General features: G+C 31.6%; 1 protein-coding gene across 1 annotated transcript; it reads left to right on the forward strand.

The window, feature by feature from the left end:
* Nucleotides 1-9,669: 9,669 nt before the first annotated feature.
* Nucleotides 9,670-10,337, forward strand: LOC133178442 (complement C1q tumor necrosis factor-related protein 2-like). The gene is made up of 2 exons (XM_061313141.1): nt 9,670-9,844; nt 9,949-10,337. Exons 1-2 carry the CDS (start codon nt 9,670-9,672, stop codon nt 10,335-10,337), a joined length of 564 nt encoding a protein of 187 aa, XP_061169125.1.
* The last annotated feature ends 507 nt before the right edge of the window (nt 10,338-10,844 follow it).

Below are 10,844 nucleotides of genomic sequence, written 5' to 3' on the forward strand. Positions count from 1 at the left end.
TTTAGACGAACTTGGTATTTGCTTGGACAACGTAGCAAAGCATAATTTTGTTCGAACATATTTGATATTTCTTCTTTGTTCAAGATTTATCAATCAATACTCTGATAAAGGGGAGCAGGCTTGAAAATCAACGATGGTACATGTATTAAGAACATGGATTAGTTGCACTTTGGGGACCAAATATGGATATCTGCATGCTCAAGTTTTTGTATTGACTCCATTCCTTTGCGATTTCTGGGGTTTCATGGAAGTTTTACTTGCAGTTTAGGTTAAAATTGCTTGTATTTGCACTTTTGTCTGCTATATACAATGGATAATTAATGTGTTTTTTTCTTTCGGTTTGAATGAAAATGTACAAAAAGTATTTAAAACATCACACAATTCGTCTTATTCAAATTGTAAGATATATCTGCTATATGTCCATAAATTACGTTGTTACACTTTTAAAATCACTTATTTAAAAATATATACACTCAAATGCAACTTGATCAACAGATATGTCTTTTACTACATGTAATTAACAATTTTCAATTGCCAATGAGTATATGATTAATTACAACTGCAAGTCAGTAAGATAAGAAGCGCCTTAAGCCAAGAAAGCAAGGACTTGAAGATATCACTTTATTAGTCTTGTACTCATTGGCAATAGATGGTTTTCGTCTGACGTATTTTCCCTGCGAGTTACTTCCCTTGGCCTCCATCTTGGAGGTCCAACTAGCGAATTTTCCTCTTTGAGCAACCAATTCTGATCTTGTGTTGCAGAAATATAAGGCCAAAAATCTTTTAAATACTAAAATTACGAATCAAAGGAAGCTTGTGTTAACATAAATTCGCAAGAAAAATTGTGTTATCTTCACCCAATTGCCCAGTATGACAAGTTTAAATTGGTTGAATAATGAAGGAATTCGGGCTTGTATACCTCCAATATGGCGACCAACGGGAAATAACTCTTGCTAAAATCGTTTCTATCGAAAACTATCCATTGAGAGTTGTTAATTAGTGAAAGACAGATAGATAGACATTATAAATAATTCTCTCTCTCTCTCTCTCTCTCTCTCTTTCTCTCTGGAATAGTGTAGATTAAAGTCGATTAATGTTGTCAATTTATCTTAGAAGACAGATCATTTTATTCGAAAGATTTAATGAGATCAACATATCATTCCTGTATCTTTATTTTACGTATACTGTTGAATATCTTGGTCCGCGGGCCTTTTGATTTATAATTATTAGTCTTTTGAATCAAAAAGAAAAAATATATGTATATCCCTAACAAAATCTACAGGGAGTCATTTTTCTACGGGGGTCATTTTCCTGCAGGTAGGATATGCAGATTTTAAGAGTAATGCCACTTTTTCTACAGGCAAAAGGGTAATTTTTCGACGTCACATTGATGCCATAAAGTGGACATCTCCGATTTTTTTTAGGGGTTGGAGGGGTGTATGGGTAGAACTTCATAGTTATATGAATGACTATTTTATTTACATTCCTTGCCTATCTATAGCTCAGATCTCAGATATATTATGGTATGGAATTACTTGCATTGGAAGTATTTGGATGCATTTGGAATTCCAAGTACTTCCATGTCATTTGGAAGAATTTTATTTGGAAGAATCTTTACTCAATGTGTAATCTACTGGGAATCATTTGGAGGAGCAGAGATGAAACTTAGTCTCTATATTTAATGGGCAGATGTTATGTTATCAGCTGATCAGGCTTGAAGTCTTGTCTCGGGCTCGACCTTGAGGATTTTGAAATCAGGTCGTTCAAACCTAAAGCCTAAACAGTGTTAGCTGTTGCATCATGATCATATTGAGAATTGATCTAGTATGTAGTAATTCAAAGGAGATATTTACATCTTTTGAGTGTGTAACTCATGCTGTAGTATCTTTTTTTTTCTTTTTATGTCTCACTTGTCTTGGAAACAGAGCTAGACAAAGTATCACATATTCAGAATTACAGAAAAAATATATATCGTATGAGATGTTTCGCCATGATTTAAAAAAATAAATTATATGAAATCAGCAAAATTCGTAATTGATATTGATTTGTTAGTGGTTAAAAAATAGAAAACATCTACCTTTAGAATCATGATGAGTAAGGATAGTATTGTAATGCATGTTGATATATGCATTGTACATATAGCTGTGTCTGCCCATTGCACAGCATTTCAGAAAGTTTCCACTTAGTTTGATTCAGATGATTAAATATTCTATACTTATTACTTTGAACGAAACATGTTAATATTTAACCCGGAAATAATAACCATTATTTATATTACTTAATTATTATTTATTATTTATTGTTATTATTTATTTATTATTTAAATGTAAATAAAATTTCTAAGAAAAAATCAGAGTGACACTGAAATATATTTTGCGTCATCGGTACGTGTGTACAAAGAAAAAAAAAGTTTTAAATTCATTTAGAGACAGTATTTTTTTCTATATTTATTTTATAAATATTTATTTATACAACTTATGTCTTTTTCTTATAGCTTTTCATGTTTTGAAATAAAAGTTTACTCTTGTTTATAATTTTAGTTTTGTTTTGTTTTTCTTTAAGTTTATGTTTGCAGCATCACTAATAGAATAGTATTTCAAATCATGAACGTTACATTTATCACCCATGAGTGTGTATATGTGCCGCCTTTATGTTTGACTGAAATGCTTTAGTTATTTCAAAACTTTTAATGATGTTTCTGTGAAACAAACGTTCCTGAGAGCAATTGTTATGTTGATACACATATTAACCTTATCCAAATGACGTTGTTGAATCAGGATCAGGACTCACTCATTGACCAAAAACTACCTCGGCGCACATTATGACAATATATCATTTTTTATTACAAAGATGCAGATCAAACGAGACCTGTACTCTTCCAATATCTATAATCTGTCACTGGCTTTCAAGAAAACCTGATGACTAAACAATGAGCTTAAAATCCTGAACTTCATGATCTTATTTGCAGTCTCAGTATTGATGCTCATGTTGCAGAGTAAGGTCTCCATCTAGCATACTTGAATACTTATACAGTATTATCAAATTTAACCTCGTGGTCAGACGACGAAACATGGAAACAGAGATAGAGAGAGACAGGGAGCTTATCGGACTTCTCTCATAAAATGTTTTTCTTTGTCAAGAATGCATTCTTTTTTTTTTCACTTGTAATGAATGGATACAATTTGAAAATTCCAGTTGACTGGCAACTTTATACGTTTCAGCTTTGAATCCAAAATATGCATAATTCAAGAATGGTGTGCTTTCTCCTGTTACGTCAATTGCGCCACTCCTCCGAAGGAATGGCTAGAGCCGGTAAGAAAACTATGAAATAGAGTTTATTCATTAACGGGTCCATGCAGCTTGTGCAGTTAGAGATAATGCGATTTGAATCTTGTATAAGATTATTACACTTTGGTTAGACTATATTGATACTTGCAGGGTATGAGCAGAAAGTTCGTGGACTGGCGCTTTATTTTTCTTAGGTTTTCAATTCTAATGATTGTAAGTATGACAATGCGTACATATTAGTTTGACAAGCAAGCAAAATTTCATCGTCAATATAAAAAAAACAGTTGTTGTTGTTGTTGTTTTTTTTCCAAATTTTTCCTGCATCATCTATATCTTTGGTGCCGGTGTAAAGACGAATAATGACCCCAGTAATGACGGGGGTCATTTTTTGACGTCGAAAAATGACTTCCGGTATTTATTCGACATTGAAAAATGAATCCGGTCATTACTTGACGTCGAAAAATGACCCTTTTTCCTGTCGAAAAAGTGGCATCACCCTTAAAATCTGCATACCCAATTGCAACGTGAAGAAAAATGACTCCCGTAGAATAATGACCCCCTGGCAAATTCTTTTAGGGATGTATTTTTTGGGATTATTAAAATAAGAACAAATAAATCAAGAGGGCCATGGATCAAAATGCTCACTTTAGGTAAATTGGAGAAATAGCGATGATCTCTTGTTCTCAGTAAATCTTTCAACTGTCTATTATGATGAATTGACAATGTATACAACCAAAACTGAATCAGTTTATAGATAGTTGGATGTTCTTTTACTTCCTCTAATAATTTTTCCCTTTTTTCTTGTATAAATTTAAATCGACACGTTTTATTTTTATTCCTCTCCCAAATAAGATTACCCACTTTGCACAAAATACACACTTTCCTCTTTCTGTATTGTTAAATTGTAGTACTTGTATACTTAAAATGTATAAGGAGGGTACTCAGCAAATAGGTATATAAAGAGTATTTATATGGGTATATTGCTGAAATGTTCTGTGTATTTTCGGGAAAAAAAAACAGTAGTTAAAAACGATAGTGATATTACTAAAAACTGTCCAGTTGTGTTTATTTAATAATTGACATTCTATTTGTAATCCGCTTGTTCATGATAAACCACAGCATCATCACTTATCGCCAGAGTCTAAATTACGCACTAAAAAGTATTTTTCATTTTAAAAATTCAGAAAAGGCACTTTATTCAGAATATTAAATAAATTGTTCAATTACAGAGTTTATCTTTAATATTTATGTAATAAAATTAGAACTTCACACGGAAAAAAAACGGAAAGAAGGGGGAAGGGTTAATGTGATAATTATTGATTTTTTATGTTATTTTATTTTTTTTAATTATTTATTGTTTGTTTGTTTGTCTGGGGTGGAAAGGTTTACATTGTGTTTATCAAATAACAGAAATAAACCCACCTTTTACAAAACCTGTCATTTCAAAACCCCTGTATAGACAGGAAATTTAATGCAATTTGCAGTCGTGGCATTTAACCGTCTATATGTACATGTCCAAGTACATTACACAAAAAGCTAAAATATCCAAATATAATATAAATATAAATTGCATACTTCATAAAAAAAATATACGATTATTTATAACTTACTTTTATATTATTTCGTATAATTCGTATTAGATGAAAGACTGGCATTGAAATCATTTTTTTTTTTTGAATGGCATACGGACTCATAAAGAAAATCCGCGGTATATTTATTTATGCCCATCAAACACTTTTAAAATCATTTATTTTCACAAAATAAAATTGGGTTTTTCACCGGAGTCACCCATGTGACCTAATGTTATCTGTTTTCGTCCGTCGTCGTGCGTCCTTCGTTTTTTGCTTCTTCTCTGGAGCCGCTGAACCAATTTCAACCAGTTTTGGCATAAAACATCTTTAAGTGAAGAACAGAAATGGTAAATTTCATGGTCCCTGCCCTCCCCTGGGATAGTAGGGGTGGTGCTAAAATCATCAAAATTAGTGTTATCTTTAAAAATCTTCTTACCTCCTGGACATCATGCTGGCATGATTGAAATAAGCATTGTAGTACCAAAATTGTGAAATTTATAGCCCCAAGGTCGAGGGTTCTGGAGTAAGGGTGGGGCTCTAATGAACATGCAGTAAAAATGCATAATTTAAAAAAAATCTTTTTCTCTTCCACTGCAGATAAATTAGGTGCATGGTTGTGATTTAAAAGGGTGTCTCTTCCAAAATTTTGTGACCCCAGGGGGAGGGGTTCTGCGAGAGGTGGGCTCTATTGATTATATAGTGAAAGTGCATTATTTTGGTAGGGGAGATTTCTTTGAAAATCTTCCTCTACCCCTGTGTATTAAGCAAACAAATCAAGTAACTATATAGTTATGATAAGCAAGGGTGCCTCTCTTAAAAATGTGATTTTCATGGCCCCTGGTTCTTGTGTCAGGGCCGGGCTATATTGATATTATTGAGAAAATGCATTAATGCTTTGAAAATCGTCTTTTCTGCTCCTAGATAATTTGCAGATAAACTAAATACATGGTTATGATGAGCCTGGACGCCTCTTCCAAAATTGCTAAATTTGTGGGCCCCAGTGGCAGGGGTCCCTACCCCTGGATATTTAGCAGACAAAGTAATTTCATAGTTACGATGAGCAAAGATGCCTTTTAAAAAGCTTGAAATTCATAACCTTGGGTTGGGGGGGGGGGGGGGGTTTGTTGTGTTGTTAGTATGGGACTCTTTTGTATATAAAGTAAAATTGCATTATTTTTTCAGAAAATCTTCTCTGCCCAAGGGTATTTAGCAATCATACTAAGTACATGGTCATGATGAGCAGGTGTGCCTCTTCCAAAATTGTAAATTTCTTGGCCCCCGGGTCGAGGGCGCTGGTGTTAGGGTGGGACTATGTTGAATCTAAAGTGAAAATGCAATGTCTTCTTGAAAATCTCTGCTCTCGGGCATCTATGAGGCAAAATGAATATATAAAGTTGTAATAAGCAAGAATATTTTTACCAGAATTTTGAAATTCTGCACCACTTGGTCAATTTATTAATTTGTATTCGCCTGAAAGAAATTATTCCCCTTTGCTATCCACCTATGATAATTAATCCCTGTAAATAATGAATTGAAATGTCAATTAAATTAGAGAACTTCAAGAATTCTTAAAAAAGATAATATGAAAGGTACTTACATAGTTTCAATGGTCAAGTAGACTTTAAATAATAGAAAAATAACATAAACTCAGATGACCATTAAGGCCCTTGGTGCTCTTGTACTTGTATTTTAAAGGGGTGTTTCTGGCGTTTTCCAATAGCATAATGAAAAAAGTTTTAAGGACTTTATGCTCATGTAAACTACAAGACTTAGCATTGAAAGTTTATTTGACTTTTGAACACTCCAACACCTTCCACTGGAAACATCTATCCTTGCCTTCGTCGTATGGGTATGTGGATCATTTGACGATAATACTTTACCAATTTTATTTGTTAATGGATTGTAAATGAGGTATCATTTGATAATTGTTTTTTAACCAAGGGCAAGAGAGAAGAGATAATTGATTCTGAATTTTCATTTGAAAAAAAAATGTTGAATCCAACTTTTAAAAAAAAATGAATAATGAAAAAAGCTTTTATAGCTTTCCATGCTGTAAAGGTGAAATAAACTCCGAATTGTTTCAAAATATATTAAAGGGTTAATTTTAATTTATTTCTTTACTGATGCACAGAAATTATATTAATGTAGAGCTTGAGTTAAATTAACCCGTAGTAAACTGAGTGATGAAAGGTAAAAACTCACTCCCACATGTATGACCCTGTATTGAGACCACATCCTAGATATGACAAGAACAAATCTCAATTAAAGGACAGATGATACAAACCAAAAAATGGATGCCTGGATTGAAATTTATTTTTTGACTTATTTCCGTTGTAAAAGATGCGAATATTAAAGAGCCAAACCCACGAAGGGCCAAAATCGGCCTAATTTGTCAGGAAAATTAAACTAAATTGAAGAAGAAAAATCACAATAAAAATATTACCCATAAGTATCGAACTTAAAAAGTGTATACGGCTTTTTTTCTATTTAATGACGTCATATTTGTATAGAAAACGTTGGAACACGTGTACTTTGCCCCTTTTTATCAAAATACACCACTATTTTCGTCTTTTTTCAATTTTTTGCTGTGGCCACACCCTTCAAAAAAATGAATTCATAAAGAATATTTTTATTTTGTTCGAGAGGAGTGGTCACATCTAAAATTTTACTTTTTCTTCACCGTCTAACCTCGCAGCGCCGACAACCATAAAGGTATGTATGGGGTTTTTCCCACATTTATAGCAAACAAACTGCTTTATATTGCTTATGCATTTGTTTCTTTTATTTCAGTATTCATTGTACACACATATTCCTAGTAATAACTTTTTTCCGCAGAATTATTTATGAATGACCTCTGTTTTCCAAGAAAGAATTTTTAAAAACATTTATCATTTCTCTGAGAAGGTAGTTTATTTTTGTATACCTGTACAAAGCAGAATAATTCAAAAGTATCACAGTGATAATATTTAACAGGTGATTCAATAATATTTCAGAAAAAATGTTCCTGAAAAATCAAGAAATATATTTTAATCATTATACATTTTCCTACCAAAAAGGAATTTTCTCCATACCCATTTTTTTCTGATCCGTTGTTAAACAGTGATACGATTTTCCGGTTCACTGTAGTTGGGTTTCTCCGAACCCATATCACTACTCTCTGAAAGTGATGACAAAATACACAGCATATACAACACATTTCTTCATTAACTGTTTGTACTTTTGATCATGATCCATAAACTTAACTGAATTTAAACAACCCCTGTCATAAAGTTTCAGAAATCTCTTTCATTTTCCTACAAATCTTTCTCCAAAATTTCAAAGGTTTATTTTGCTATAAAAATGTTATTTAAATTGTTAAATTTGTTTAAAATTGGGGTGGAAAAATACAATAAGCATTAAAATTGTCTTATTATAAACTGTCAAGCAGTCATTATAAAGGTAAAACTTGAAACACCAATGAATTGCATTATGGTTGTTTTGATCTCTTGAAGGACATTATAGAATTAGATTGACAGGAAATTTACAGAACATTTGGTAATTACCCATCAAGAAGAGGGGAGACAATAATTCATGTAAGTTTAATGAATCGCTATTCAGCTATTTGTGTACAAAATTGGCAAACATTTATTTAGAATTTTGAAATCCTGATTTTAAAAAAATGGTGTATTTTCACCCCATTACATTCTAGCCAAAAAAATTGCAAACCTGATTTGTAACTCATAAAGATAGACTCACATACCAAAATTCAAATCAATAAATGCAATGCTTTAGGCAAAAATGTCAGAAAGACTGGCTGTTTTAGCTGATTCATTTTTTTTTTCCATTGATCAAGACGGTCATAATTATAGGAATAAACTCAATGATACAATAGTCCGTATATTTAACATATACTTAAAGGTTGATGAAATTTTCTTTGTTAAATACAGTTTAAAAGCACAGTTTCCTTTTGATAATGTTGTGCATTGATACAAAAATAGATGACGTACATGAAAAGGCAGTAAGAGGTAATTAAAACTGTTGAAAGAATTATCCAAATCTGAAAAATAATATCGAATTTGTGAGTATCCAAAACATATTGAATCGTATAAATTTCCTGGAACCGAAAATTGAAAATAATAGAATATAAATCAGGCTAACTATAAATTAATACTTATCATAATGTAGTAAACAATCATCATTTTGTTTTGGGTATAACTATCATTTGAAATCATTGAATTCTCATAATCTCGTAATCCAAATCCCGTACAAACAATTTAAACACAGTTAATGTGATTTCAACGAAATGAATCCAGAGAGACCCTGATTACGAAATAAAAATATCATTTATAATCAAAATAATACATTGTTTTGCATTAAAAGAGTTTATTTATTAATGAGTATATGATTTATATATTTTATGGTAATAGTCAAGATATATGTACTAATCGTTGATGATATACAATGATACCATTGCAATATGTCACCAAATTGTGTCTAATCACGCAATATGTATTATATATAAGAAGAGAGAGTTAGTCGGTCATTGGTATCTGCTACTAGCACCAAGACTAAAAATCCGACGTTTCATCTAAGCAGGTAAAAAAATATATTTTAATTTACGAGGGCACTAACAAATGAATCTTGTTCTTGAAATATGTTTATTGATAAAAAAAAAAAAAAAAAAAAAGAAATTCATAATCATTGTTTGGAAAATTACAATTCGCCTTTGTACAGTCAAATATACTAAGATATAGCTTATCTTCAGATGTAACTTTTCAATTTCTAAAAGTTAAAAATTTTATTCTATTTTTCATCTAATCATCATTTTAGAATGCATTCCCTAGTGTTTGTTGTGGGAGTAAGTGCAGTTCTTGGTATTAATGCGACTGATAAAGTGTCACCACGGCCCAGTCTTAAATCTTTCAGGGCCGACTATGACAGTGTCGCTAAAACTTGTGTGGCTGTTGGTTATGTAAAAGATAACTGCAAAAGCAACAAAGATAGAGGTAAGACACTTAAATCACGCCTCTTTATCTTTTATTTTAGATTTGTATATTATTTCGATGTATTTTAAATGATGCAATGGAAGTTTTCAATCTTTTCGTCTTAGGAAACATGGTGATAGCATTCGACGCTAAAGCAAAAAGTACGCAGGCAGTTAGTGGAGGGAGCATCGTCATATTTAAAGATGTCAATTTGAATTTAGGAGGAGGATACAACGCCGTTAAAGGAATTTTCATAGCTCCAAAATCGGGAGTTTACGTATTTGATTGGACAACAATGACGGCCACCAACAAATACGCCTACACCGCTCTGTACTTGAATGGTAACATAAAGGCGTACAACCATTGCCATAACAACAGTCATGACATCTATATGGTATGCAGTAAAATGGCTGTTGTAAAAATGAAAGCAGGAGAGAAGGTCTGGATTGGATGTTTTTCTGGAACATCATCCGTTTACTCGTCACATTCTTCATTCTCCGGTTTCATGTTGTAATTGTAAAACAGACACAAATAAAAAAAAGGAATATTATTAGCAATCTGATTTAACGTAAAATGTAACGTAAAGAAAAAACACAGAGAGGGTTGTATTCCACAAGAAAAGTGTAGTGCATGGGGATCAAGGATCGTGCCGACAAGAATGGAAAGTGGCATAACTTCTATACTTAATTTCTATATTCCTCTTATTTGGTGAAAGTTTAGGACAACAAGATAAATTTTCATATTTTATATATATATATATATATATATATATATATATATATATATATATATATATATATATATATATATATATATATATATATATATATATATATATATATGTATGTGTGTGTATATATATATATATATATATATATATATATATATATATATATATATATATATATATATATATATATATATATATATATAATGAATTGACGTTGTCTGATGCCGAATCTTAATGACATTTTTCGGGCATGATGTCAAGCAAATCTAGTTGTGCACTATGGACTTTATT

The sequence above is a fragment of the Saccostrea echinata genome, unplaced genomic scaffold (genome assembly GCF_033153115.1).
Source record: "Saccostrea echinata isolate AGI-Se365-2 ecotype Australia unplaced genomic scaffold, CSIRO_AGI_Sech_v1 ptg000003l, whole genome shotgun sequence".
NCBI classification, from domain to species: Eukaryota; Metazoa; Mollusca; class Bivalvia; order Ostreida; family Ostreidae; genus Saccostrea; species Saccostrea echinata.